Consider the following 27,925-nt stretch of genomic DNA (forward strand, 5'->3'; position numbering starts at 1 on the left):
CTACTAATCTCTCACCTTAAATTTCAACGATGACAGAAAGTCGAAGGGTCATATGAAAGTGCAGCAACACAAACTTTATATTAAGAGAAATTACCACAGTAAAACTCCAGCCCTAGAGACAAGATTTCTTTAACGTTATAAGTAAGTGGAAATTAATGAAAACTTATTTGGAATGCGTCTCAGAGGATAGATGTGCTCATTGCGATGTCCCACCCCAAGAACTACATTTACTTTTATAACCTAATGAAGAGTATTACATGCCATTTTTATTTGTGAAGCAGCTACTTGCATTCCTATTGGCCAACGTAAAGCAGCATGTGATCTCATTCCTGTTAATACTGTTAATCATAATCCATTACCAACCCCAGCATAATAAAAGCACAAGGAAATGTAACATGTTACGGAAACAATCTAACCTAACTGTAACCCCCCGTTGTTCATCCCTATATCAATGATCTTATCTAGATCCTATCCTAACCTTTCGCACGGCAAGAACCAGTCCAGACCAAATCGTGTTTCCTCATGAAACTAGAGGCCTAGGGCCACTTTGCAGCTTCTCCCCCTTTGCTTGTCCCTATATCACAGGTCTTCCTCAGATCCTATCCTAACCGTCCGCACGGCAAGAACCACTCCAGACCAATGGTCTTGTCCAGGTGCTATCCTAACCGCCCGCATGGCAAGAACAAGTCCTTACCAACCGTGTAACAATAATCACCACCACCAGCTATCGAAGCACTACTCACTCATTAGTTTCCTAAGTACAGAGGTTGGCAGCACTGAACACCGCTTGACAACATCCTTCCCAAGAAGGCCACGAGTGTGTAAACAAACCACAGTCGTTCAGCGCATGTGAAAGTCTTGCCTCCAGGGCTAATGTAATGATAATTAGCACATGTTTTCAAGGTTAGAAAAAATAATTATGATGTGCTTAAGTGATCTGATAATAATAAACATAGGAAAAAGATATATAAAATGGAATAAGTCAATTTTTATATCACTTAATCATCTACCAAGAGATAATTTTATAGATAATTAATGAACGTGCAGTACTTATGAGTTCTTCCACCAGATAATACAGTATATACTTCATTAAGAAATTACTTCTTGAGATAATCCAATCAATGTTCAAAATATCTTCATCCTCACCTCTACATTAGCTGCCAAGGACTCTCGGAATGGCTGCACTCCCAATTCTGGACCAAACAGCTTCATACTTGGTCTAGCCATTGCATCATTTGAATCAAATGTCAATTGTAAGGACAAATTTTGACCTTGAAAGAAAAAGAGGAAGGAAGCCACGATAAGCAGACAGGTAGTAAGGAAACATTCATTAGATTCATCATAATATTCATACAAAACACTCAAAAAAAAAAAAGTAAAAGTCAGATAAGAATTGAATGAACGTATGTATGTAAAGATACGTACACAGGTAGGTATGTTGCAAAAATGCACCACTCCGAAGGCTTTGCAAAGTAATATCTTCAGGATTGGGATAGAACATGAGTTGACCAAGACAGGCTGGATAGAAAAGATGAAAGTGTGGAGGCAGGAACAAGTAAGTCTCAACAGTTTTAAGTTGAGAAAGAAAATTGTGTGTAATGACACCTGTGGGGAATCTTAAGATGCCTACATTTCAAAACGGCAAGGTTTGATTTCAAATTATGAACGTCAATGGGTTTAATACAAAAATGAACAATTATTTTTCAAGAAAATATCCGGTGTTACCCAGAAATAAGATTTTCAAATGTGTAACTGGTTTGGATCCTCTTTTCAACTTCCTTTCTCAATGTTCATTACTCATAGGATACTGGGTTAAAGGGATTGATGCTTGCTTGAACATGAGTGCTACTACCACATCTCTCCATGATGCCTGTGGGTTAGTTTTGAACTGAGACAGCACCGCAAGCCTCATTTGGCACACTCAGTGAGAATGCACAAGGGGCTGGGACATGAACCTCTACTTACTACAAATATGTGCCACAGACTCTTATATAAAAACTTTTCCCAGAAGCATCTAACTGCATGATGGTGCTAAGATATTTTTAACAACAAAATATTTTCTAGTCTTAACTCATAATATGCAGTTTTAAGCTACTGCCAGCACAAATTTCTGCTTCTGAACCAGCACATGTGTGCGTGCATAAGAAAAGGGACCACTTCTCATCAACAGTTCATAAAATAATTGTAAAAAACCACTCAAGGGAGTAAAATGCCGAATTTTCGTTCTTGATACCCGTGTATTGCTTAGACCATCATCTATTCACTGTGTGAATTTAAAAGCCCTCTGAGAATAATCACTACTAAAAGATGAGATTTATTTAAAACTAAGAAAAGGGACCACTTATAGCATTTAAGTGAGGCTCCGCATACTTGCTTGCGCTCATAGCTGCACAAAAATAAGATATGATTACTCGGATATCTTATGATAAACAAACCCTAGCTGGGTACTTTTAAAGGTAATAGGTTTCATAAAAATCCTGTCTGCTCCAAACATTTCCAATATCGATGCAGTCTTTCAGTTTATTTCATAGTGTGGAGAAGTGTGATGTTTTCCTTATTATTCGTATAGTTGTGAATTTAAGTTCATTAAAAAATTTTAAAATAGATTTGGTTCTAAAATAAGGAGTAATAATTCTCACTATGTCAGAGCCTAGTGATGCACCAAATGTTATTGTGAAAACTTTAAAACAACGTACAAACAGTGACTTGCTGCCGTTACTATCAAATGTTATTTTGGACTACTTCAGTGCACCCGTTGAGTTTGAAAGTGAAAATTGTGGTGAGGATAGTGATTTTGAGGAAAGTGAAACTTTTGATATATCCACAACAGACGAGTTGCATGAGGAGTTTGCTGATGCAGACATAAGTGTTCTACATGATCTTCCCAAAGTTCAAACAGCTTCCGAATATATGGTTGAGGTTAAAGAATTTATAAACAAGGGTTGTGGCTGTACAAGAAATTGAACTGGTCTTTTTACCGAAAGCTTCATTCATTCTTCGAGAATAGAATGTCAGGAACTGGATTACAATTGTGGAGAACATGTCAATCAGCACCACATATTAATGATGGATGCGACGAATGCGATGAATGCATTAGTACGAAACCAGCCAATAACAACAGCTACTAAGAGAAAAAATTATGACAGGAAAGAAACTTACACAGTCTATCATTTCAGAGGGCAGGAGGTGTGTCAGTCAGGCCTCCCATTTTTATTCGCTTGTGGCTCTAAGAGGCTAAAAACTTTAAAGGAACAATTCAAGAAAGAAGGGGTGCAGCCTCAAATTCACCTAAATATATTAAAGACTTCTCAGATAAAATCTATTCCTTTTGATGATCGTAAACATGCAGTCAACTTTATGAATAATTTCAGTGAACAAAATGCAGTTGTCATGCCAAGCTCGATCCCTACAAAACGAAGAAGTGATCTCATGCTTATCCCAACCAGCATCTCCAAGAAGTATGTTCATACATTATACTCTGACAGTTGTAAATCATTAGAGAGAATTCCTGTATCACTCCCATCCTGGTATTCTATCTGGCATACATTTTGCAGTAACATAGTAGTTCAGAAACCCAAGACTGATTTTTGTATGACTTGTAGAAGCAATCAAACTGTAATAGAAAAACTGTCAATTATGGATGAGGAGGAAAAATGAAATCTGATGGAGAAGGCTATACAACATCTTAATCACGTCCAAGCAGAGCGGACTACTTATAAAAACACCATAGACAATTGTACACAAGGAATTAGACAACTGGAAACTCCTTTGTCTCTTGGGCCACACAGCGGTAACACATACAAAGGCACAATGCATTATAATTTTGCTTCTGCCCAACAGGTGCACTTACCATACAATCCACAACAAGTTGGACCCATTTTCTTTCTTACAGGCTACAAAGTGAGTCTCTTTGATGTAGCGTGTGAACCACTTAACAAATTTCTTTTGTACAGTATTCCAGAAGCTTGTATTGCAGGTAAAGGAGTAAATACTGTCTTATCCCTTGTACATCGCTTCTTGGAAAATTTTTCATTAGGTGAGGAGCATTTAGAATTCCATGCTGGTAGATAACTGTGTTGGGCAAAATAAAAACATCTTAATGAGATACCTCATGCGGAGAGTTATGTCAGGAAAGAACAGCAGTTGCAAAATTTCATTTTTGCCAGTGGGACACACAAAATTTCAACCTAATTTGTATTTTGGTTGTTTCAAGACAGCATTCTGGAAAAATGAAAGCGCAGTTATTGAAGATGTAATTAATGTTCACCATAAAAGTTAGGTTTCTGGCTATATTATTCCTGTCACTGTTGGCACAGAATCCGGAAATGTAACAATTCCTACTTATGACTGGCAAAAGAAGTTCTGTGCTGGAATGAAAAACATTCCACAAATAACCCAGATACATCACTCTGTGTATATGAAAGAGCACCCTGGTGTAGTGTTGTCAAAGAAATCCATAGTTTCTGACGAAGTACCCTACACCATCCTTTCAAGAAGATCCACCGCATAACTTCAGTGACCTTCTAATGGGAACCTTTCGCAAGTCATCAATCAAACCTCAAGGACTTAGCATCGATAGATAGATGTATCTCCATGAAAAAATTAGACCCTTCGTATCAGAAGATAAGAAAGGTATACTATGTCCTGCTGTAACATCTTTCCCTGCTCCAACAACGCTGCCACCAACCACCTCAAGTGAAAATCTTATGGAGCTGGCTTCTGTTTCTCGTCCTCTGCCAGTAAGTACACCATCATCCTCTTCTTCAAAAAATGTAATGCCTAAAAAAGGTAAGGCTCAGAAGAGAAAACCACCAACTCCAAGGAAATACTCCCCAAAGAAGAGGTACCCACTTGCAGCTACTGTAGAGAGGTAGAACATCGGGACCAGACGGTGAAAGGGCATACAATATGCCCAAAACGCAGGCTTCAGCATGATATTCCTGAATTATGCTGGCTGTGATTAACAATCATTAAGGTATGTGATAATTTTTGTAAAGTACAGCAGGGTTGCAATTAGTTGTCTTCAGTGACCTTCCGCAACTCATAAAACCTTAGAGGCTTAACATCGATAGATAGATCTCCATGAAAAAATTAGACTGTAAATAATATCTGCTGGTAATATTTGTTTTAAAAAATCTACGATAGAATGCCGGTGAACATGAAAATTTAGATGCCAGCGTAACTTCCAAATACTTTAGTAGTTATTTGTGTCATAAAGAAACCAAATTTTTAAACAGCTCTACTGAAAAGTTATGAAATTTTATGTTGTAACATTACAGCTAATTTAAGGCCTTAATTTCTTTCGAAGGCATTCAATTCAGTTACATGATATTAGTTACATATTATGGAACACGACAGTACCTTTATCTCAATACCCGACACTTGGTCCCTTTTCATATGCACGCACACACCTGATGAATTTATTAAGGGCTTGGAACAGAGATACTGAGCAAGTGGCTGCGTGGTATGGGTCACATAGCTATTACCTTGCATTCAGGAGATAGTGGGTTCGAACCCCACTGACGGCAACTCTGAAGATGGTTTTCACTGGCTTCCCATTTTCACACCTTAATTAAGGCCATGGTCACTTCCTTCCCACTCCCTTTCCTACACCATCGTAGCCATAAGACCTCTCTGTGTCAGATGTAACATCGTATATGTGAACTTTAGATCAAAAATTTTTGATCTGATTTTTGATATGCTCTATTGGTGGAAAAATATCTAATTCCCTTCATGGGAATTTACTATTACCATATGTGAACTTTATCGTACTTTAACATCTACATGTGAATTGTATCCTGTCTTCAATATTTCATCATTTTCACTGAGATATTACTGTTTAAAAAATGTTGTTTCCACCTGAACTCCTGTCTACATGGCTTGTAATCAACTACTTCTCTCTACCCACCTTTATTGTCTCATTCTGTCATCATAATAGATTCTACCAATCACCTAGTTCACCTGCCATCTTGACACTTCTCAAACACTATCAGCTGATTTAAGCAGTTGGACTGGCAGTTCCTGCTCGTTTGGGCACTCCGCTGTTAATTGCGTGAGCTGGTTCTCCTCTGGCATTAGGATCCAACAATATGTGAGTTAGAGAGAGGAACAGACATTTTCTTCAGAGAACCTTTAACTTGCCTTAACCTTGAAACGGAGTTGGTTGGGCCAGCTGATATTTTTGTTACTAGGATATTCGTCTTATTTTTAGTTGAAGAGCACTATGTAGATATTTCAAGGACACTGCAGGTCAATTTGAAGATCGTAAGGCTCATGAACTTTCTATCAGAATTGATTCGCTTTTCCCTTTGATTTTCACCATAGTCATGTGTTTCCCCTACTTGGCTTTCCCTTACCTTGTTCCATGTCTTTCATCATGCCAGTTTGCTCCTCTTCGTCTTTTATATTAGTGTAAAGTTGAGCGAAATCTTGCTATTACGCACGAGGTCCACGTAAATTGTTTGAATTATGTGAGTTAAATGTAACAAAAACTTTTCAGTCTGTCAAACACACTGCAAATACAATATAAATTATGACACTATAAACACATCTGTAAAAATATACACTGTAAAAAAACCACACTATTACAAGAAAGCCGGTGCTGGTAAGTGTGAAAACTACCACACCGTTAGTTTAGTATCTCACACGTGCAAAATTTTAACATGTATAATTTACAGAAGAATGAAAAGACAAGTTGAAACTGAGTTGGGAGAAGATCAATTTGCTTTCAGAGGAAATGTGGGAATGCGTGAAGCAAAGATTCTTTGTATAATAGTGTTTTTTTACAATGTGTATTTTTACAGATATGTTTATAGCGTTATCATTTATATTGAAACTGCCGTGTGTTTGACAGACTGAAAAGTTTTTGTTACATTTAACTAAGTCGACACTGAAAATTATGACTTCACAATTAAAAATAGGAAAGAATTTCCACCAATCAATATTGATTGATTGATTGATTGATTGATTGATTGATTGATTGATTGATTGATTGATTGATTGATTGGTGGAAATTCGTCAATACGGAAATGAAGATTATAGATTATGAATTATGACTTCATTCTTAACAAATTATGTGAGTTATGAAAATGCTGAAGGAAACATAGTAGAGGAAGAATAGACAGTCGCGAAGAATGACATTAGTAAGGCTGCTGAAGAAAAGAGGAAAGGAAAGATCAACTAAGAATCAATGGATAACTCAGGAGATACTAGACCTGACTGACGAATGACAAAAGTACAAGAATACAAAAAATGAGGAGGTCAGAAAAGAATATAGGCAAATAAAGAATGTAGACAGAAAGTGGAGGACAGCTAAGGAAGAATGGCTGAAAGAGAAGTGCAAGGATGTTGAAGGTTGTATGGTCCTAGGAAAGGTAGATGCTGCATACAGAAATTCAAGGGAACCTTTGAAGAAAGGAAAACCATGTGTATGAATATTAAGAGATCAGATGGAAAACCACTTCTAGGGAAAGAGGACAAAGCAGAATGATGGCAGGAACATATCCAACAGTTGTAACAAGGTAAAGAAGTAGATGATAGGGCTTTGGAACAACCGATTTTCGGCAGAAGGTTGTTATACCTAGTGGGGCTCGTGAAAAATTTGTCCTACATGCCACAAAAAAAAAAAAAAAAAAAAAGCTAAATCTGCACATTGCAATAATAATAATAATAATAATAATAATAATAATAATAATAATAATAATAATAATAATAATAATAATAATAATAATAATAATTGGTGAATATCAAGCTGGGTTCCGCCCTCACAGATCATGCACTGAACAGATCTTCAACCTCAAAGCCGCTCTAAAATTGAGGGCCCTCAGAAACCTTCCGATCATCTGTACCTTCGTAGATTTCAAGAAGGCTTATGATTCAGTTGATCGTCAATCTCTGTTCAGCATCCTGAAAGAACAGGGACTAGACTCCAAAACGCTAAACTTGACCAAACAGACCCTCACTGACACGAAGTCAAGAGTGAAATTCATGGGAGAAATCTCAGACGAATTCCTGATAAAAACTGGTGTCCGGCAAGGAGATGGACTATCACCCCTCCTCTTCAACCTCGTACTAGATAAGGTGATGAGGGAATGGGAAAACGAACTGAAAGCACAAAATAGCTGGAACCCAGTAAACATCGGGACACGAAAAAACAAGCTTGAAATTCCATGCTTAGCCTTCGCGGATGACCTGGCCCTTTTGTCCAGCGATGAAGTCACAGCAATAAAGTAAGTTGAAATTCTCCAAGAATGTGCCAGAAAGGTCGGACTTCATATCTCCTTCCAGAAAACTCCACGTATGTACTTTGCCCACTTGTGATTTTTTAGCTGATGATGACGCATTAAGCGTCGAAACCGGTACTAATAATATAATAAATAATATGTTGTGAACACCCTGTACAACACATTTTGTATTGAAAAGGTTGAACCTTCCTTTAATTCTAATTATGAATCTCAGTTCAATACGGGAAAATGAAGTTTTTAACTTATAATATTGGCTAAATTTGACCAGAAGAGGAGATAGAATGATAGGACACATCTTATGATACCCAGGTATTGTACAGCTGGTTTTTGAGGGAAGTGTAGGTGGTAAGAACGGTAGGGGTAGATGAAGGTATGAATATGACAAGCAGATTAGAGCAGATGTAGGACGTAGTAGTTATGTAGTATATGTATGTAGCACAGTATAAGGTGTTATGGAGAGCTGCATCAAACCAGTCTATGGACTGATGACTCAAACAAGTCTTAAGCTGAAAATTGGTGTTACTCCATTTTAACCTCACTTCTTGTGATTATTTGTATCTCAACATTATTTATTGTTGTCGATCTTTGTACTCTAATAAGAGTAGTTTCAAACAGATTAAAAGCTTTTCGTGCACTAGATCATGATGAAAATAAATGTTGTATATAAAGTTTCAAATTACTCCAATTATCTGTTATTAATACAGTTGTGTAAAAATTACCATGTCAATGTTTAACATCCATGTTACTGAGTGATGATCTTGTTAAAGTATATTATGTTTTCAATTTGAAAAAAATAATTAACCATCTGTAACAGTGTTCAACAAGAACAAAGTGTGATTTGTAACTATAGACATTTGAACTTGAATATATAAGTCATCACGTTCATATCTTCTTTATTTCTAGCCTGAAATTCCTTACATATTTACTCCATGGATTTACCTCTAGGCAGGATCCAGTGTGCTTAGATTTTCACTGCGTTTGGTTGATAACTTCTGTAGTGTGTGGCAAACTCCACAGTTTGAAAGATTTCCTTCAATAGAGTGCATCTCGGTCATGATATGACTAGTCTCTTTAGCCGTAGCTTGGTAAAGTTGGGTTCGCCTTTCGTGCCATCTTGTAATTATACTTATCACTACCTGTGGGTGATGCCTTATCTTGATTATACTAAGCAGGGCATGTACCAGGGCATTAAAGGGGACGTTATTTTTATCATACGTCACGCATATGGTAGCTGTCCAGCCTAACTTATAACTCATGGGTATACAGCATTCTCCCAAGAACCTTTAAAATGGGTGCACCGCCCTGCTGTTCTTACAGACAGCCTGGCTAACATAACCAAAATATGTGCTAGTTACATAATGTTAATACATACTGGAGTCAATGGGTGTTCCAAATCAAAATTTAAATACTGTAAAACTGTTTATTTAAATGATAAATCATGATAAATCTTCATTATTGTCAGCATAATTGCAACATTTACGTCAGAGTTTAAATGTTTTGCTTGACTATCATGTAGTGTGCACGAGTGGTCCCTGGATTAGCGTGGAATTGCATGCGAGCACTCGATTCCACATGACAGCATCAGCCCGTACGATATTCCATTACAATCGAGTGTTAAGCTCCAGTGTTACATGATGATGAATGAGCAGTAGAACATTAGAAGTTCAAAATATTCTGTTATATCTTGTTCGTGATAATAACTTTTATGTTAATGTTTACCTGTCTGATATTGTTAATACCCTGAGCAGAATAAAATGAAATTTGATCATTTTCATTTTTCGTAGTGTTCCCCACCTGGCTACTCATTCCTACCACCCAAGAGATGAAGATTTCTAGGAAGAACACTGGGTATATGGTGCATAACACGTAAGGGATAGCACATACTGCAACATTAAAGTAAATTGTGGGAGGGGGGGTAGTAGTAGACAGTACACACACAAATGGTGAAAATGCAAATTTTTTAAAGGAAAACTCACTACTAAAATTATGAGTTTGTAATATTAACCACATGTTTGGAGCCTCTGTAAGTTCTTGTGTACTTCACTACATAAATATAACTGATGGACACCATTCTTTGACACTTGCAACTGATAAAGGTGCTGGTGTTGACACTGAAATAAGAAGACTTTTCTACAAAATATGTAATCTAATGGATCATTTATTCCAAATGACCATACACAAATGCAACACTCAAAGCTATATAAGCTATAAGCTATATAAGTAAATTCTAACTAATCAGTCATGGAGTAAAACAAAAGATTAAGGGTATGTATTATAATAGTCAGATAAAAACGTGGTTTAAATGTATGTGGTAGTTTGCACATTTATCTGGAAGTTTGGTTCAAAACGAGTACTAAACTTTCGTTTATGTGCAATTTGGGTATTCTCTACTTTAGCTATGCAGATTGGAGAGGAGTTAATGCTCTTATCTGGGACTGCTGTAAGAATAAAGATGGCCACACATAGTGATGAACCTGCATCTGCATATGAAAAATAAGTTGTTATAATGTAATATATGTATATAGTCATAAAATATAATATTACACTTCCTGTCCAGCTATCACAGAATTTTTAAAGACTTCCTGAGCTAGCAAGTTGATGCCATTAACTATATGAGTTTCATGCAAGCACCGTAACTACAAACTTCCTTGGTAGCCATACTTGTTACGACATCATTGATTGATGCTGCCACACCATTATTTGTCAGTTCAAGACCCATTTGCTGAATAATTTTTTATCTTCTAAGTGTAAGTCAGAAGGGCACTAGAGGTGGTGGTACACATTTTCTAATCACTAGAGAGCGTGGCAAAAGATTGGGTTCTATTCCAAACCTTTACGCAGCATTCATATGGAGTAGGGGTATATGACATCGTTCATGGTGATTAGTAAATCGAATCAGGATGATAAAGAGATTATATTTCCTTGACTTCATAATAACTTACTACTAAGTATTTACACTAAAGTGTGATACCGTTTAATCCCGAATACCACCTAAACTTCTTTTTTGAATTATCGCTTCTAAAAAGTGGGTGTAGGTCTTACTAAAGTCTTTCATTTTGTTGCGCGTTACTTCACGCGTCTTAAGGAACATTACATTTTTAAAAGTGTATTTTAGTTTTAAGGGTTGGCACTGGACTCAACCACATCTTCCAACAGAACTTGTTTGAAAATAACAAGGACATGTATGTACAGTATTATTCTCTCTTGTGTATTTCCTAGGATAATGAAGATTTGTTCTATAATATAAATGTGTGTAAAACAACCCTGAAATCAAACATCGGTACACTCGTGGTCGCCGTGACTTGGCAACCGAGCTTCTCAGCGTGCTCTTCTTCAACCCCAAACACACTTTAAGTTCTCTTTTACCGTAAGTGCTCGGCGGTAGTCAGTCTACAGTCTCATGTTCTTAGAGTGCCACGTGTAAGCATGAATTCAACAAAGCATTTGCAGTCTTTTACTGTAAGTAAGAAACTAAAAGTTATAAAGGAGGCTGAAATTATAACAAATCATGCCGCTGGTAGGAAATACGATATAGATGAATCCTATATTCAAGATAGGAGAAAGAAGAAAGAATTTTCTCTTAAACAGTAGTGGTGATCGTAGAGCTTTCCGTGGGCAGAGTGCAGTTTCCTGAAATTGAAAGAATGCTGTACAAATATGTAAAAGGCGTGAATTGGGATACAGTGTGTCTACCAAAATGTGCGAATTATAAGCATAAGAAATCGCAAAAGAACATTCTACGCCAGAGTTTAAAGCAAGCTGAGGGTATATCAGAAATTTCTGTAAGAGGAATGGACTGAGCATTAGAAGGCGTACCACAATTTCACAGCATGTTCCTACTGCCTATGAAGAAAAACGGTTTTCATTCCAGCACCAGATAATTCGGTTGTGAAAGAAAAATTTGTATCTGCTTTCCCAAATTGGAAATGCAGATCAGACGCCCGTCTATTTTGAAATGGCAATGGGCAGTACTGTGAGTGTTAAGGGGTCAGAAAGTGTTACCGTCAGAACGGGTGGTAATGAAAGACAGAGGTGTACAGTAATGTTGTGTACACTTACAAATGGAACTAAACTTAAACTGTACGTTGTCTTGAAGAGCAAGATGCTTTCGATAGAAAATCTACCTCCTGGTGTTATCATCAGAACTCAGGACTTCGGTTAGATGGACAGTCTACTAGTTGAAGGCTGCCTGAAATGTGTTTGACAACGTCGCCCTGGTGCATTATTTGGATGGAAAAGCTTGCTTGTTATGGACAGCTACCGCGGTCACACAATAGAAGCTGTGAAGAAGCAAACCAATGACACAAAAACCAATCTAGCAATCATTCTGGGCAGATTGACGTCTATGTTACAGCCGCTGAATGTTTGTGTAAACCATACGTTCAAAGCAGCCTTGAAACAGCTGTATACCTAGTGGGTGGTGGCTGACAATCATGCACTAATGCCAACTGGTCATATTAAGTGCCCAGAAGTTCAACTGCTTTGTTCGTGGGTAAAGACGGCGTTGGATCGTATCTCAGGTGACCTCATCTGGAAAAGTTTCCAGAAGTACAGTATTTCTAATGATATGGATGGTAATGAAGATGTTGTGTGGGAAAGTGATGGTCAAAGTGACAGTGGAAGCTCCAAAGTTGGTACTTGTGATGATGAATGAAGTGTTGACTATCATTCTGTGATTGATAATTTTTTCTGTGTGTGTTTTAAATAATTTATTGGGTATCATTTCAAGGACACTTAAAAATTGTCTGAAACTATTTTAAATTCGTGAAACATACATAGTAAGATGACATTCTTGTTCTGTAGCAAATATTGTACATAAAGTTGAGTGAAATGTTTTTCTAAAATTTTGTCCTTTAAAATATAGGGTGCGGGTCTTATTCGGGAGTGGCTGGTACTTAGGATTATACAGTAAATGCTTACCAGTTACTACTCTATCTTGGGGAAAAATAAAGTAACTACTGATTAAATTAGCAACAATAAAGTGAATAATAAAATTACTGGTCCTCCGCTGCATTCATGCCACCTACTAGTGATATCCAGGTTTCCCTAATTTATTTCACATCTTAACAAAATTGGTGGCATTGACTACAAATACAAACTTTACTTTCACCTTAACATGCATTCTCATAATAGTATTTACACAAAAACAAAATTATATTGTGTGGCAGGAATTATTTGATAAAATGCATAACTTGAATCTTACCTTTTGCGCCTATGTAATATTTTTTAAGGGTTTTACTTTCTACAACAATTTTTGTGTTTCATTACATATTTAATTAATTTTAAATTTCTTCATATGCGTAGATTTTAATCCTAATTCTTTACTGGGCTGGAACTTCCACATTATAGCCTAATAAGAGTCCCATATTGGGGGAGCCTGTTAACCCGTAGAGGACATGTCCCCAGGTGGTGGATAGGGGGACCGTACAATTCAGTAGAGCTGGTTGAAATACCCAATACAACCCGCGGACCAACAGGCAGTCGAGTTCCTGGGGGCTTTAAAATACTGGGACGTCCTCTCTCCAGGGACCACAAATATGGAGGGCCAAAACCCAGGGTATGGGTGAAGATCCCAACGGCATCAGTGGCAAAGAAGAAGGTCGACTTCGGTACGGCATCGATGACGGAAGAGGGAAACTTGTAGCATATGTACCCCAGAGAAGCAGTTCCAGAAGGAGTTTGTACTCCAGTGGAGCGGCCTAGGATAACACCTGGCAGTAGGTATAAAATGCCTTTGGGAATGACGACCCCATCGAAATAATAGCCTATACATGATATTATGGTACTAGTAAATCAGCATCGGAAAAGGTTTAGGGCGTCCCCTGCAGGTGACGTGCAGTTCTCAGGCTACTGGGGAACTGTGAGAAATGGGCGACCAGTAACCAACGTAAGATAGGAATAGTAAATCTTATGACCCTGACAGGAAAGGCAGAAGAAGCAGTAGACTTCATGGAGAAGGAGAAAGTGGAAATGATGGGGCTGAGTGAAGTGAAATGGAAAGGTAATGGAAGGAAGAAATTGAGGAAAGGATACACATTATACTGGAGTGGTGGCCCAAAAGGCAATAAATGGAGTGGGACTAATCATTTCGAAGCAATTGGAGGAGTATATTGAAGTGGTAGAATGTGTGAGTGACAGAATAATGAAGATTAGAACAAAGATAAAGAATGAAGTGATGGACTTCATACAAGTGTATACACCACAGACGGGAAGCAGGGAAGAAGATATTGAAGGATTCTTGGAGAAAGTAGAAAGAAAAATTTCAGATGTGGAAGTGGTTTGTATGGGAGATCTGAATGCTCAGGTCGGAAACGAGAGGCAAGGAAAGGAAGAAGTCATTGGACCATATGGATATGGAAAAAAAAAATCGTGAAGAGGAAGTAGTGAACTTTTGGGAAAGGAATGGACTGATAGTGGGGAATACATGGTTCCGAAAGAACAACAGCAGGAAAATTATGAGATATGGGCGGAACGAAAAAATTGTGAAGTAAGGCATGAAAAATCAGCACAGATAACAGCAAGACTATGGTGATGTCAAAACGGGAAATGCAAGGAAAGGGCACTGTGAAAATTGGAAGTCAGAGTCTGGAAATTGTGGACAGCTTTAAATACTTAGGAAGTGAATTAATGCAAAACTGCTAGGATGGACATGGAGATTAGCAGGAGGGTACAGCAAGGCAATGTATTCTACCAAAGTGTAAGAAAACTTGTTTGGAGCAATGAAGTACCAAGGAAAAGTACAGAGATAATGTACAAAATGTACTATGTACCCATACTGACTTATGCAGCTGAGACTTGGACTTTGACTAGCAGGCAAGATGAAATTCCTAAGAAGAATGATAGGAAAGACAAAGAAAGACAGAGTGAGAAATGAAGATGAAGGAAGAAAGTTGGGATAGGAAAACTAAATGAGAGAACTGACATGAATAAACTTAGGTGGTCTGGACATGTAAAGAGGATGGAGGAGAATAGAATTCCAAGACAGATGCTGGAGGCAAAGTGCGAGGGCAAGAGAGCAAGAGGAAGACCTAGAACAAGGTGGATTGAATCTGGGAAGAGCGGCATAAGAAGACAAAATTTAGACTGGGACAAGATCGTGAAAGAGGAATGGTGGAAGGAAAGAGGAAGTTGGTGAAGTGCTATAAATACCCCGACACGGTAGGAGCTGGATAACGGGAAATGATGACAAAATGATGATGATGATTCCCATATTGGACTCTAGTAATATAATTTCAAAAAACATAGTGCTAAGCAAAAAAAAACATACAGGAACAGGTATACCACGGGGCTAAATTTCACTACATTTTTAGTAAAGTTATTGCCAATTTTCTGCATAACAATACCATAGTTAAAATCCATTGGTAGTACGAAAGGAAATATTTAACTTCTAGTTTGCAAAACTGCGGGCTTCGTATCTGGCTGTTTATCCAACAGTCGTAGTACAGGCCCTAAATCTGTAAGAGAAGATAAAAGAGTTACCAATGACAATCCTCCGTGTCATGTCCTTCCGCGTTGGTTTATCAGGATCCAAAACCCAACATTCTTCATCCACATTGTCCAGCAGTTTCCATATGTTTTGGAGAGATGAAATCTCATGCACGAAGCTACGAAATATGCCAACCACGGAATTATTCTGTGCAAAACAATCAAAGAAACATAAATACTTTAGTAGAAAAACTGCAAGTAGAACTAAACCATTAAAGGAAATTGATAGAGGTTAGTGATTGACCAGATAGGAGAGTGGTTGATACCACACATATAAAAGAAAAATATCAAACTGGAATGTTTGTCAATAGGAAAAGAGAAGATCTCTAAATTGGGGGAGGGGGAGAAGAAAGGGTAAATAAAAGTAATTATGTGAGTACTTCTCTGCATATAGCACAAGAGACCCTTGTTAGATCATGAGAAATCATTTCACAACACTGAACAGATCAAGGTCCTTCCTGGCTTGTTTCCTGTGAACGCAACTGCTGCAAGACTTGTCATCTGTATGAGCGCAGAACAACATTCTGCAGCAATATCATCAGCTAGTCTTAATAGTTACTGTGACTGCATCTCAAATTATTAAGTTATTTCTATCTATACCTCCACAAATTTTGTTTGCAATGTTTTCCCAGAATTATTATAGTTGTAACCGTACAAGAGTACGATCCCCGATTTTAGGTTAGGAAATGTTTGTATATGACGATCTCCCGATTTTAGGTTATGAAATTTTCGTAAAATATTTTGTAATATAAAGTAGTATCATGTAAGTTTGTTCAATTAAGATGTAAGAACATAATATTGTAAGGAAATTGTATTTAGGGAATATTGCATATGAGCATCATTATATTTTGTATAAATTTCTGTTTGGTTAAAAGTCTGTGCACATGGCCTAGCAGTGACAATTGTGCAACTTGCACTGCATCGGTATAGATGGTTGAAGTCGGTTAAAAGTGTTGCAACGAGTGGTTTAGAAACCTGGGGTATGGCCGGGAAGTATATGCTGAAGTTGTAATTCATCAATTTGGATGAACGCTATTTGCTATTTGCAGATCGGCAGCTTGGTAACCAATCCTAAAGCTCCAATTTCAAATGAGGTTGCACTGACCATAAGATGCTTGAAGATGTGGCAGTGGTAGTGTTGTTTCCAATGGATTTTGGCAGATGCTACACCATGTGGAGCGAGCCTATATATACATGTGTATATGTGCGATGGAGGTCTTACGGAGTGCTGGAGGAAGCATATTGTGTGTGTGTGTGCAACGAGAAGTTTACTATTACTGTCATGACCAATGTAGTTGCTGCTGATGATGATTACGACTACGAAGTCTTTGCTGTACAAGTTCTTTGCAGGTGAATTGCTGCACCATTATGGAGTCATGACGAGTGCATTACTCGCTAATTCACGTTCTGGTGAGCAGTTGATGGAAGATGCTACAAAGTGTTCTTTTGTAAGCTAGACTCTGGATTATTCCTCTCTGAGGAAATGCACACTGTGGGTAGTGTTTTATAGGTAATTTTGCTGAAAGAAATTGTACGCCAAGTGCTCAGCGCTTGGTTGCTTTTGTTTTTTGATTGACTGGATGTGGCATTAGTCTTGCATTTAGACCACAGAAGTTTTCTTTTACATGGTGAACTTGTTTGATTAACAGTGTATAGTGAGGTGACTGAGTTTGTTTTACATACAGTTATAATCCAGGATAAATAGATTCCACGGTGATGATGCTATTGTGTTTATAGATAAAAGGTTAAGGTGGACAGTAGTCTCATCCGTAGGATACCATGAATAAGAAGCATGGTCTTCAGAACTATGTATAGTTGTGGTGTATAGCTTGTAGATGCTGTTTGTGGATGTTTATATTGGTTTCATCACGTGATGTCCGACTCGTTGGCTGAATGGTCAGCGTACTGGCCTTCGGTTCAGAGGGTCCCGGGTTCGATTCCCGGCCGGGTCGGGGATTTTAACCTTCATTGGTTATTTCCAATGCCCCGGGGGCTGGGTGTTTGTGCTGTCCCCAACATCCCTGCAACTCACACACCACACAAAACACTATCCTCCACCACAATAACACGCAGTTATCCACACATGGCAGATGCCGCCCACCCTCATCGGAGGGTCTGCCTTACAAGGGCTGCACCCGGCTAGAAATAGCCACACGAAATTATTATTATTATCACGTGATGATTATTTTTGGTGTTTGTTTGTTTTGTTTTAATTTTGTTTCGGGAGTAAATTCGTGTAGTGAAATTTGTGGTAAATCTTTTATTGGTGAAGTAAGGAAAAACCTGGCATGCTACCCAAATTTAATTTCAGCGTTAAGTAGTCAACAGGTAAGGTAATGAAGTAAGATTTTGCTATTTGCTTCACGTCGCACCGACACAGACACGTCTTATGGCGACGATGGGATAGGAAAGGCCTAGGAATGGGAAGGAAGCGGCCGTGGCCTTATTTACGGTACAGCCCCAGCATTTGCATGGTGTGAAAATGGGAAACCACAGAAAACCATCTTCAGGGCTGCCAACAGTGGGGTTCGAACCCACTATCTCCCGGATGCATGAAGTAAGTTTTGGAGCCTCATCAACCTGATGACCGTCGCCTTGGGAGAGGGAGTTCTTTCATGGTCTACAGAGTTAATTATTCCTGTAAATCTTTTGCAGGTGGTGCCCAATTTATTATTTATACTTTATTTTGGTTATCATTTATCCATTTCGTATTTTCAATTTTCCCATAAACATTACATAGTAAATGGTCCTTTTCTCAACAAACAGACAGCAATGCATGCTCTGCAATGTGTTCCCATACTGGCTACAAGATTGGTCGTCGTCGTCGTCATCATCATCATCATTATCATAATCATAATCATCATCATCATCACCATCGCTGTGGAACATCTCATGTTGCCCGCGTGCGCTTTCTGAGCTTCCTCCATATGGCGGAAAATGTCTATGTGCCAAAAACTGCTTAAAAAGTGCTCCGATACAGTTACAGAGTTTCACAAGCAGGTGATCAGGTTAAGGCAGATCGGCACTACTGACCAAACCTCTGTGTATTCTGATATGCCAAGGAACACTACTGTTTCTGCGAAGGGAACGACAAGTGTTCTAATTACACTGCTGTGCAAATAAGGACGAAAGTAAGTTTTGCATGTTGTGTCACTGCCAAGTAACATAGCTCGATGAATCTTGAACCATACATAGGAAGAACGGTTGCAGTATGGCACGGTAGGCAACTGAAAGGAATATGCAGAGAAACAAACAGAAATGACACTGTGATGCAAGTCACTGAGACTCATCACAGACAGTGATGCATGCTCTGCAACATGCTCCCATGCTGGCAACAACACTGGTAAGGAGTTCTTGTGGTAGGACGTTCCATTCCTCCACCAGCGCGGTTGACAACTGCTGGATGGTCGCTGGTGCATGTGGATGTGCTGCAATACGTCTGCCCAACATGTCCCACATGTACTCGATGAGATTTAACTTGGGAGAATGGGCGGGCCAGTCCATTCGCCAAATATCCTCTCGTTTCAAGAGCTCCTCCAACTGCGCTGTTTAATGCAGTCGTACATTGTCATCCATAAAAATGAAGTCATGGCCGAATGCACCCCTGAAAAGACGCACATGGGGAAGGAATACACTGTCACAATAACATTGACCAGTGAGTGTACCCTGTTCAAAGATCTGGACGTCGGTACGCCCGTGCACACCATAACACTTGGACCACCAAAATGATCATGTTCGACAATGTTCCTAGGTACATTACGTGTTCCCACCTCTTGCCAGATGAGGGTACATCTAGAATCACTACTCAGACTGAACCTGCTGTCATCTGAGAAGAGCACGTGACCCCACTACTTGTCGGTCCAGACCTGATGTTCTTGGCACTATTGCAAACGGTGCTGCCAATGTGCGGGTGTCAACGGAACACAACGTAATGGTCGATGGGAAAACAGACCACCCCATGCAGTCACCGTGCAACTTTGGAGCATGAGACTGAGTGTCTTGCAGTTCTATTAAATGGGGTTGCAATTGCAGCCGCTGACTGACGTGAGTCTCTTCTTACCTGTTGCACAATGTAGCGGTCATCTGCTGCTGTAGTTGACCATAGTCGACCCCCTCCTCTCCTTTGGGCATCAGTGCCTGTGGTTTGGAATGCTCTCCATGCACGTGAAACAGTGCTGTGAGCAATACCAAACTCCTGGCCTACACTCGTCCCACTTTGTCCTTCAACTGCCTCGTTTTGTGAGGCCAGACCCATTTGGCGTTATAGTCATGCTGACCTCACGCCAGGTTTCTATGCAAATATGGGAGACCTCTGGTAACATGTTACCACACTTTCATTCATTTCCACCGAGTATTGATATGTTATGTTGCTTTATCTATTTCATCCTTAAGCAGTGTAAAACTAATGGCAATGAAAAGTTACATTGTACGGTGATGCTAGCCATTACTGCTGATGGCCATAAACTACCTTTGCATGTTATATTTAAACGCAAAAATTACCGAAGAACATCACACTCCCAACTGGTATCCACAAGATGAAACAGAGACTAGCCACTCTGCTTGTGACTCCGAGTAAATGTTCATAAGCATTTTTTTTTTTTTTTTTTACGTAGGCCATCCAGAAATTAAGTTTCTCTATTTCTCTCCTTGTAAACGTATTTAGCCAGGATATATGAGCATATGTGACAGATGTATGATGTTGCAATCATATACTGGCCAGACATGACCTGCCTGATGTCAGTAGCGCAGCAGCAGAGGCTCGAAATGGCGGCTCGTATTCTCTCTCCCACCGCTTGCAAGGTTCGGTCTGTGACAAAGTTTCTATGGAAATTGCGATGCAAAACAAGAGATGTGGAATGCTAAGTGCAGGTGTTGTGTTGATCCATGACAATGCTCGCTCACATACACTCTGTGCTCAGCAACTGTTCTGAAGAAGTTCAACTGGGAGGTGTTTGATCATCCACCAAACAGTCCTCCTCTTGCTCCCAGTGATTTTAATCTTTTTTTGCACCTCTTGAGCATATCTGTTAAAATATTTTGTGAGATAAATGCAACAACACAAGAAAAATTACTCATTTCATACAGTATGCATTACTTTTGTATGTTCTTGACAACGCTGTATCAGTAATGCGACAATCGTAACTGACTGACACACTGCGAGCTCAGCATGGGGGATGCGATCAAGATCACAGTGGTCTTCATGACAACACACGAGAAAGCGAAGGATGAATCTCAGACAAGGCGTACAAACAAGCTGATGCAGGAACACAGTGCGCACATCTATTAGTTCATCAGGCTAACTAAAATTTGACGTCAGATTTGCAGTTTAGAAAAAATAAATCTGGGATTGAAGTCAATAACACTTGCCTTTTGTCAAAATACGTCATCCTTTAATGTGTTCCCTGAAGACACTCATCTACGATACAAGAAAACTTGCGTGCCACTATTCATGTTGTCAAGCACTATTTACACACAGCACGTAAGTTTGCCTTCTTCTTGTTGTGCAACTCAAAAACTTGCGCGCCCAAAAACTGTTGCACCTAGTGTTTACACGACACTACTAAAGTGGTGCAAGTTTCTGCGTATGCAACTTTCCTAGTCACCTGTTTTAATGGATGTGAATGTTGGTAGCAGGCATGTCTTCTGACGACGTGTTATTGGTGGCTTCTATATCACTGATGTTATTACGGCGATAAAGAGAAAGACGAGAAAGAGCGAACTGGGAAAGGTTGGCTGAGGGAATGGATTTTAGGTTGTGGACATTGTGAACAAATAGATACAGGAATTATACATGGGAGACCACCAAACAAGTTTTTTTATAAACCGACCAGGGTTATTTTATGGCCAATGTTCAGAAATCTGCGCGGCCAACCAAATTTTCTGCAAGAATTTCCAATGAATATCAGCAATGCACCATTAATACAAAAGACACATTAATGAGAATATGAATATTGCCTTGTGTTGACAGTGAGATATTTAGCAACAGGTAAGTTGATTTAAAACTAAGGAATTTACACAGTCCATTCAAGGAGTAATTTCCTATTAAAAAGAAAAAAGTTTTGCTACAGGCAACAGCTATCAATCACTGATATATATCTATTCTGGATACCGACAAGCACTATTTCATGCATAATACCTGTTATATATAATTTACAATAAATAATATACTGGTACGTACTTACCCTAATTTATTAATATATTTCAGACTATGAACCTCTAAAACACCAATTTAATGCCACAGCAGATGACCATGTGAGCAAGTAGCACAACAAAAATTATCAAAACTTCCACGCCACTTTCCGGCGGCACAACTTCATCTCTTCCGCTGTGTACATGATGCCACTTAATATATTCCACACAACTTGGAAGCTGCACTAGATTCGAGTGGCATGTGCAACATTATGAATTTCATGACCGTTTTCACGGAGCCACTCAACTTTTCTTGAGTAAATCGAAGTTGCATGCCATTTTAGTTCGATTGTGGACGAGCACATTGTGTAGACTTTTAACATCCGACTATTATCTTGGCATGTAGTACAGTTATTATATTGTTCCAAAAGCATACGGTAACTTGATTCAAGTGATTGAACACAACAGGCTGGATATTATAAAATTGCAAGTAATGTTTCCACAGCACATGATGTAAAAATTGACAGATTACCATCTGCTCCCAGTTTGACGCCGTCATACATAATGATAGACCATTAAATTACATTACGCCCTTCAGTGAAGTTGTACTGAAATCATTGCTCATTTTTAACTAGTTTTATTGAAATCATTGCTCATTTTTACTATGTTTTCACATAATATTTACCAGTAGCCTATTACTATTAACAAAGATGGGTACGTCCACCTATTCAATACCTTAAATTATGTTATTATTATTTATTCATGGTATATTAGGACTAGCTCTGGCCCTTCTATTGGGCCATTATCAGCCTTAATCACAAATGGAAAAGACATTATATGTACTTTACAATCACCAAAACCCAATATATCACACTGGTGTGCCTTGACTCATTGATATAATATACTATGATCATATATGAGTCTATTTAAACTTACATCACTTGCTCATGCGAATCACTTGTTCTTGTAAGTAAACTATGGTCTTGATATATGATGTAACTATTACACATTTAAGATAACACAATAACATATTAAAAATATATTCTTCCATCATATATTTTTATTATGCCGTTTGGTGTAGCTCAACCATAATGAAATTAATTTCATATGACAATATTTACCAGGCTTAATTTGAGGTTGGATGTACTGCTCTCACTCCGTTATAATGTTGTACCAGTCAAAAGCCGTAACAGCAATAGCACGCCATCTCTTTGTTATTATATAAGTACGTCCTTAATGATAGTTTTAATGGCTACAATGTGCCCCCTGTCTTTTACAAAAATTTCCTGAAAATTTTCTACATCACTGCCACACACCCTATTTTGGGACCTTAAAATTGGCATAAAATGCAGTCAGTAAGGGAGTAAATATGATATGTGCCTACTCCCGTATGTCCTTACTATATAACCCCTAAATACCATATCTTCATAACAAAATGAAGAGATGTGTGTCCTTTCCTTACAATATAACGGTCCAGTAATACTGCCCTGTGAGACCCCGCTCTTAATCATTACAGGATCAGATAACACTTCACCTACTCTAATTCTCTGAGCACTATTTTCTAGAAATGTTGCCAGGCATTCAACCACTCTTTCATCAAGTCCAATATCCCTAACTTTCATCAGTAATCTCCCATGATCTACCCTATCAAATATCTAAGATAGGTCAATAGCGATACAGACTATTTGACCTCCTGAATCTAAAATATCTGCTACATCTTGCCCGAATCTGACAAGCTGAACCTCACTGGAATAATCTTTTCTAAATCCAAAGTACCTTCTATTAAACCAGTTGGTAATTTTGCAAACATGTGTAACACAATGAGAAAGAATGCTTTACCAGAGCTTACAAACAACACATGTCAAGCTGACTGGCCTGTAATTATCTACTTTATGTTAACCATCTTTTCCCTTGTGTAACTGGGACTACAATAGAAACTTCCCATCCATTTCATACCTCTCCTTCACGCAAACAGTAATCAAATAAATATTTTATATATGATGTTATTGTTATTTTATCTGAGTCTGCAGAAGATCTGGAGAAAGTGCTGAATGGGCATGGACAGAGTCTTGGGGAAAGTGTACAAGGTAAAAATGCATAATTCCAAAACAAAAGGAATGGAGTGCAGTCAAACAAAGTCAGGTGATGCAGGAAATATTAGATTAGGATGTGAAGTGTTTTTTTTTGCTATTTGCTTTACGTTGCATTGACACAGATAAGTTATGGCGACGATGGGACAGGAAAGGCCTAGGAATGGGAAGGAAGCGGCCGTGGCCTTAATTAAGGTACAGCCCCAGCATCTGCCCAGTGTAAAATGGAAAACCATCTTCAGGGCTGCCGATAGTGGGATTCGAACCCACTACCCGCATGGCTAACTCACCCAGTGATGAGAAGTCTTAAAGGAAGTAGATGAATATTGTTACTTGGGTAGTAAAATAAATAACGATGATAGAAACAAGGACGACAAAAAGTTCAGACTCACATAAGCAAAGAAGGCCTTTCTTAAAAATTTGCTCACTTCGAACACTGACACAGGTATTAGAAAAATGGTTTTGAAGAGTTTCATATGGAAGTGAAATATGGACGATAACTAGCTCAGAAAGAAAGAGAACAGAAGCTTTTGAAATGTAGTGTCACAGAAGAATGCTGAAGGTGAGATGGGTAGATCAAATACAAATGAAGAGATAATTGAACTGGTGAGAGAAGATCGATTTGGTGAAATTTGACGAGAAGAAGAGATAGAACGATAGGACACATCTAGAGACACCCAGGACTTATTCAGTTGGTTATTGAGGGAAGTTTAGGCAGTAAGAACAGAAGGTGTAGATCAAGGTGTGAATACGACAATCAGATTAGAGCAGATGTAGGATGTAGTAGTTATGTAGAAATGAAAATTTAGCACAGGATAGGGTGACATGAATAAGGTAAAGATGTAGATAATTTGGTTCTGGAACATGAAGAGGCTGTTGATGCTCATGAAATGGGAGACCCAATTTTGAGGTCAGAGTTTGATAGAGCTGTGAGTGACCTAAATAGGAATAAGGCACCTGGAATTGATGACATTCCCTCTGAATTACTGACTGCCTTAGGAGAAACCAGCATGGCAAGGTTATTCCATTTAGTGTGTAAGATGAGACAGGAGAAGTCCCATCCGATTTTCAGCAGAATGTTGTTATACCTATTCTCAAGAAAGCCGGTGCTGAAAGGTGTGAAAACTACGGCACCATTAGTTTAGTATCTCATGCCTACAAACTTCTAACATGTATTATTTACAGAAGAATGGAAAAACAAGTTGAAGCTGAGTTGGGAGAAGATCAATTTGGCTTCAGAAGAAATTTAGGAACACGTGAAGTAATCCTGACTTTACGTCTGATCTTAGAGGATCGAATCAAGAAGGACTAGCCCACATACATGGCCTTCGTAGATCTAGAAAAGGCATTCGATAATGTTGATTGGACCAAGCTATTTAAGATTCTGAAGATGATTGGGATCAGATACCGAGAACGAAGAATTATCTACAATCTGTATAAAAATCAGTCTGCAGTGATAAGAATCGAGGGCTTTGAAAAAGAAGCAACAATCCAGAAAGGAGTGAGGCAAGGCTGCAGTTTGTCCGCCCTCCTTTTCAATGTTTACATAGAACAGGCGGTAAAGGAAATCAAGGAGAGGTTTGAAAAGGGAATCGCAGTCCAAAGAGAGGAAATCAAAACCTTGAGATTTGCCGATGATATTGTTATTTTGTCTGGGACTGCGGAGGATCTCGAGAGGTTGCTGAATGGTATGGATGAAGTCTTGGGTAAGGAGTACAAGATGAAAATAAATAAGTCCAAAACAAAAGTAATGGAGTGCAGTCGAATGAAGGCAGGTGATGCAGGAAATATTAGACTAGGAAATGAAGTCTTAAAGGAAGTAGATGAATATTGTTACTTGGGTAGTAAAATAACTAACGATGGCAGAAGTAAGGAGGACATAAAATGCAGACTAGCACAAGCAAGGAAGAGCTTTCTTAAGAAAAGAAATTTGCTCACTTCAAACATTGATATAGGAATTAGAAAGATGTTTTTGAAGACTTTCGTGTGGAGCGTGGCATTGTATGGAAGTGAAACATGGACGATAACTAGCTCAGAAAGAAAGAGAATAGAAGCTTTTGAAATGTGGTGTTACAGAAGAATGCTGAAGGTGAGATGGATAGATTGAATCACGAATGAAGAGATACTGAATCAAATTGGTGAAAGGAGATCGATTAGGCTAAATCTGACGAGAAGGAGAGATAGAACGATGGGACACATCTTAAGACACCCAGGACTTGATCAGTTAGTTTTTGAAGGAAGTGTAGGTGGTAAGAACGCTAGGGGTAGACCAAGGTATGAATATGACAAGCAGATTAGAGCAGATGTAGGATACAATAGTTACATAGAAATGAAAAGGTTAGCACAGGATAGGGTGGCATGGAAGCTGCATCAAACCAGTCTATGGACTGATGACTCAAACAACAACAGGGTGACATGGAGTGCTGCATCAAACCAGTCTATATACTGAGTACTCAAACAACAACATGACACTATATCCCAAACCATTGCCTTTAATACATGCCCAGAAACCTTATTAATCCGAACTGATATTCTAGCTTTCAACTTTTGCATTTAAAAAAAGAAATGTATATCATAGGTAAACTTCAGTAATTCACCTCCTATATCTGGACATTATCCTTATATCCAACTTTACTGGACTTGACAAAAGGGTAACTGAATGAGTTGCTCTGTTTCTAGAAAATAGAACTCAGAGAATTAGAGTAGGTGAAGCTTTATCTGTCCCTGTAATAATTAAGAGGGGAATTCCTCAACGCAGTATTATTGGACCTTTGTTCTAATATATATCAAGGATATGTGTAAAGAAGTGGAAGAAGTGGAATCAGAGATAAGGTTTTTTTTTTATTTTTTATTTTTTGGCTAGCTGCTTTACGTCGCACCGACACAGATTGGTCTTATGGCGACTATGGGACAGGAAAGTGCTAGGAGTGGGAAGGAAGCGGCCGTGGCCTTAAATGAGGTACAGCCCCAGCATTTGCGTGGTATGAAAATGGGAAACCACGGAAAACCATCTTCAGGGCTGCCGATAGTGGGGTTCGAACCTACTATCTCCTGAATACTGGATACTGGCCGCACTTAAGCGACTGCAGCTATCAAGCTCGGTCAGAGATAAGACTTTTTTGCAGATGATGTTATTATGTACAGAGTGATAAATAAGTTACAAGATTGTGAGCAACTGCAAAATGACCTCGATAATGTTGTGAGATGGACAGTAGGCAATGGTATGATGATAAACGGGGATAAAAGTCAGGTTGTGAGTTTCACAAATAGGAAAAGTCCTCTCAATTTTAATTACTGCGTTGATGGGGTGAAAGTTTCCTTTGGGGATCATTGTAAATACCTAGGTATTAATATACGGAAAGATCTTCATTGGGGTAATCACATAAATATGATTGTAAATTAAGGGTACAGATCTCTGCACATAGTTATGAGGGTATTTAGGGGTTGTAGTAAGGATGTAAAGGAGAGAGCATATTTGTCTCTGGTGAGACCCCAATTAGAGTATGGTTCCAGTGTATGGGACCCTCACCAGGATTACTTGATTCAGGAACTGGAAAAAATCCAAAGAAAAGCAGCTCTGGGTGATTTCCGACAAAAGAGTAGCGTTAAAAAAAATGTTGCAAAGTTTGGGCTGGGAAGACTTGGGAGAAAGGAAACGAGCTGCTAGACTAAGTGGTATGTTTCGAGCTGTCAGTGGAGAGATGGCATGGGAGGGCATCAGTAGACGAATAAGTTTTAGTGGTGTCTTTAAAAGTAGGAAAGATCACAATATGAAGATAAAGTTGGAATTCAAGAGGACAAATTGGGGCAAATATTTGTTTATAGGAAGGGGAGTTAGGGACTGGAATAACTTACCAAGGGAGATGTTCAATAAATTTCCAATTTCTTTGCAATCATTTAAGAAAAGGCTAGGAAAACAACAAATAGGGAATCTGCCACCTGGGTGAGTGCCCTAAATGCAGATCAGTAGTGATTGAT

General features: G+C 38.7%; 1 protein-coding gene across 3 annotated transcripts in view; it reads right to left on the minus strand.

Moving 5' to 3' along the window:
- Positions 1–27,925, minus strand: part of LOC136856869 (E3 ubiquitin-protein ligase FANCL) — a 180,323-nt gene that overhangs the window by 37,876 nt on the left and 114,522 nt on the right. For all 3 annotated transcript variants that reach the window (XM_067135076.2, XM_067135073.2, XM_067135074.2), the window contains 2 exons: positions 15,723–15,876; positions 1,147–1,271 (listed from right to left, as the gene is read on the minus strand). In XM_067135076.2, the coding sequence (XP_066991177.2) occupies positions 1,147–1,271; positions 15,723–15,876 (279 nt within the window). The remainder of the gene's footprint in view (positions 1–1,146; positions 1,272–15,722; positions 15,877–27,925) is intronic.

Source organism: Anabrus simplex, chromosome 1 (assembly GCF_040414725.1).
Source record: "Anabrus simplex isolate iqAnaSimp1 chromosome 1, ASM4041472v1, whole genome shotgun sequence".
In the NCBI taxonomy this organism is placed as follows: Eukaryota; Metazoa; Arthropoda; class Insecta; order Orthoptera; family Tettigoniidae; genus Anabrus; species Anabrus simplex.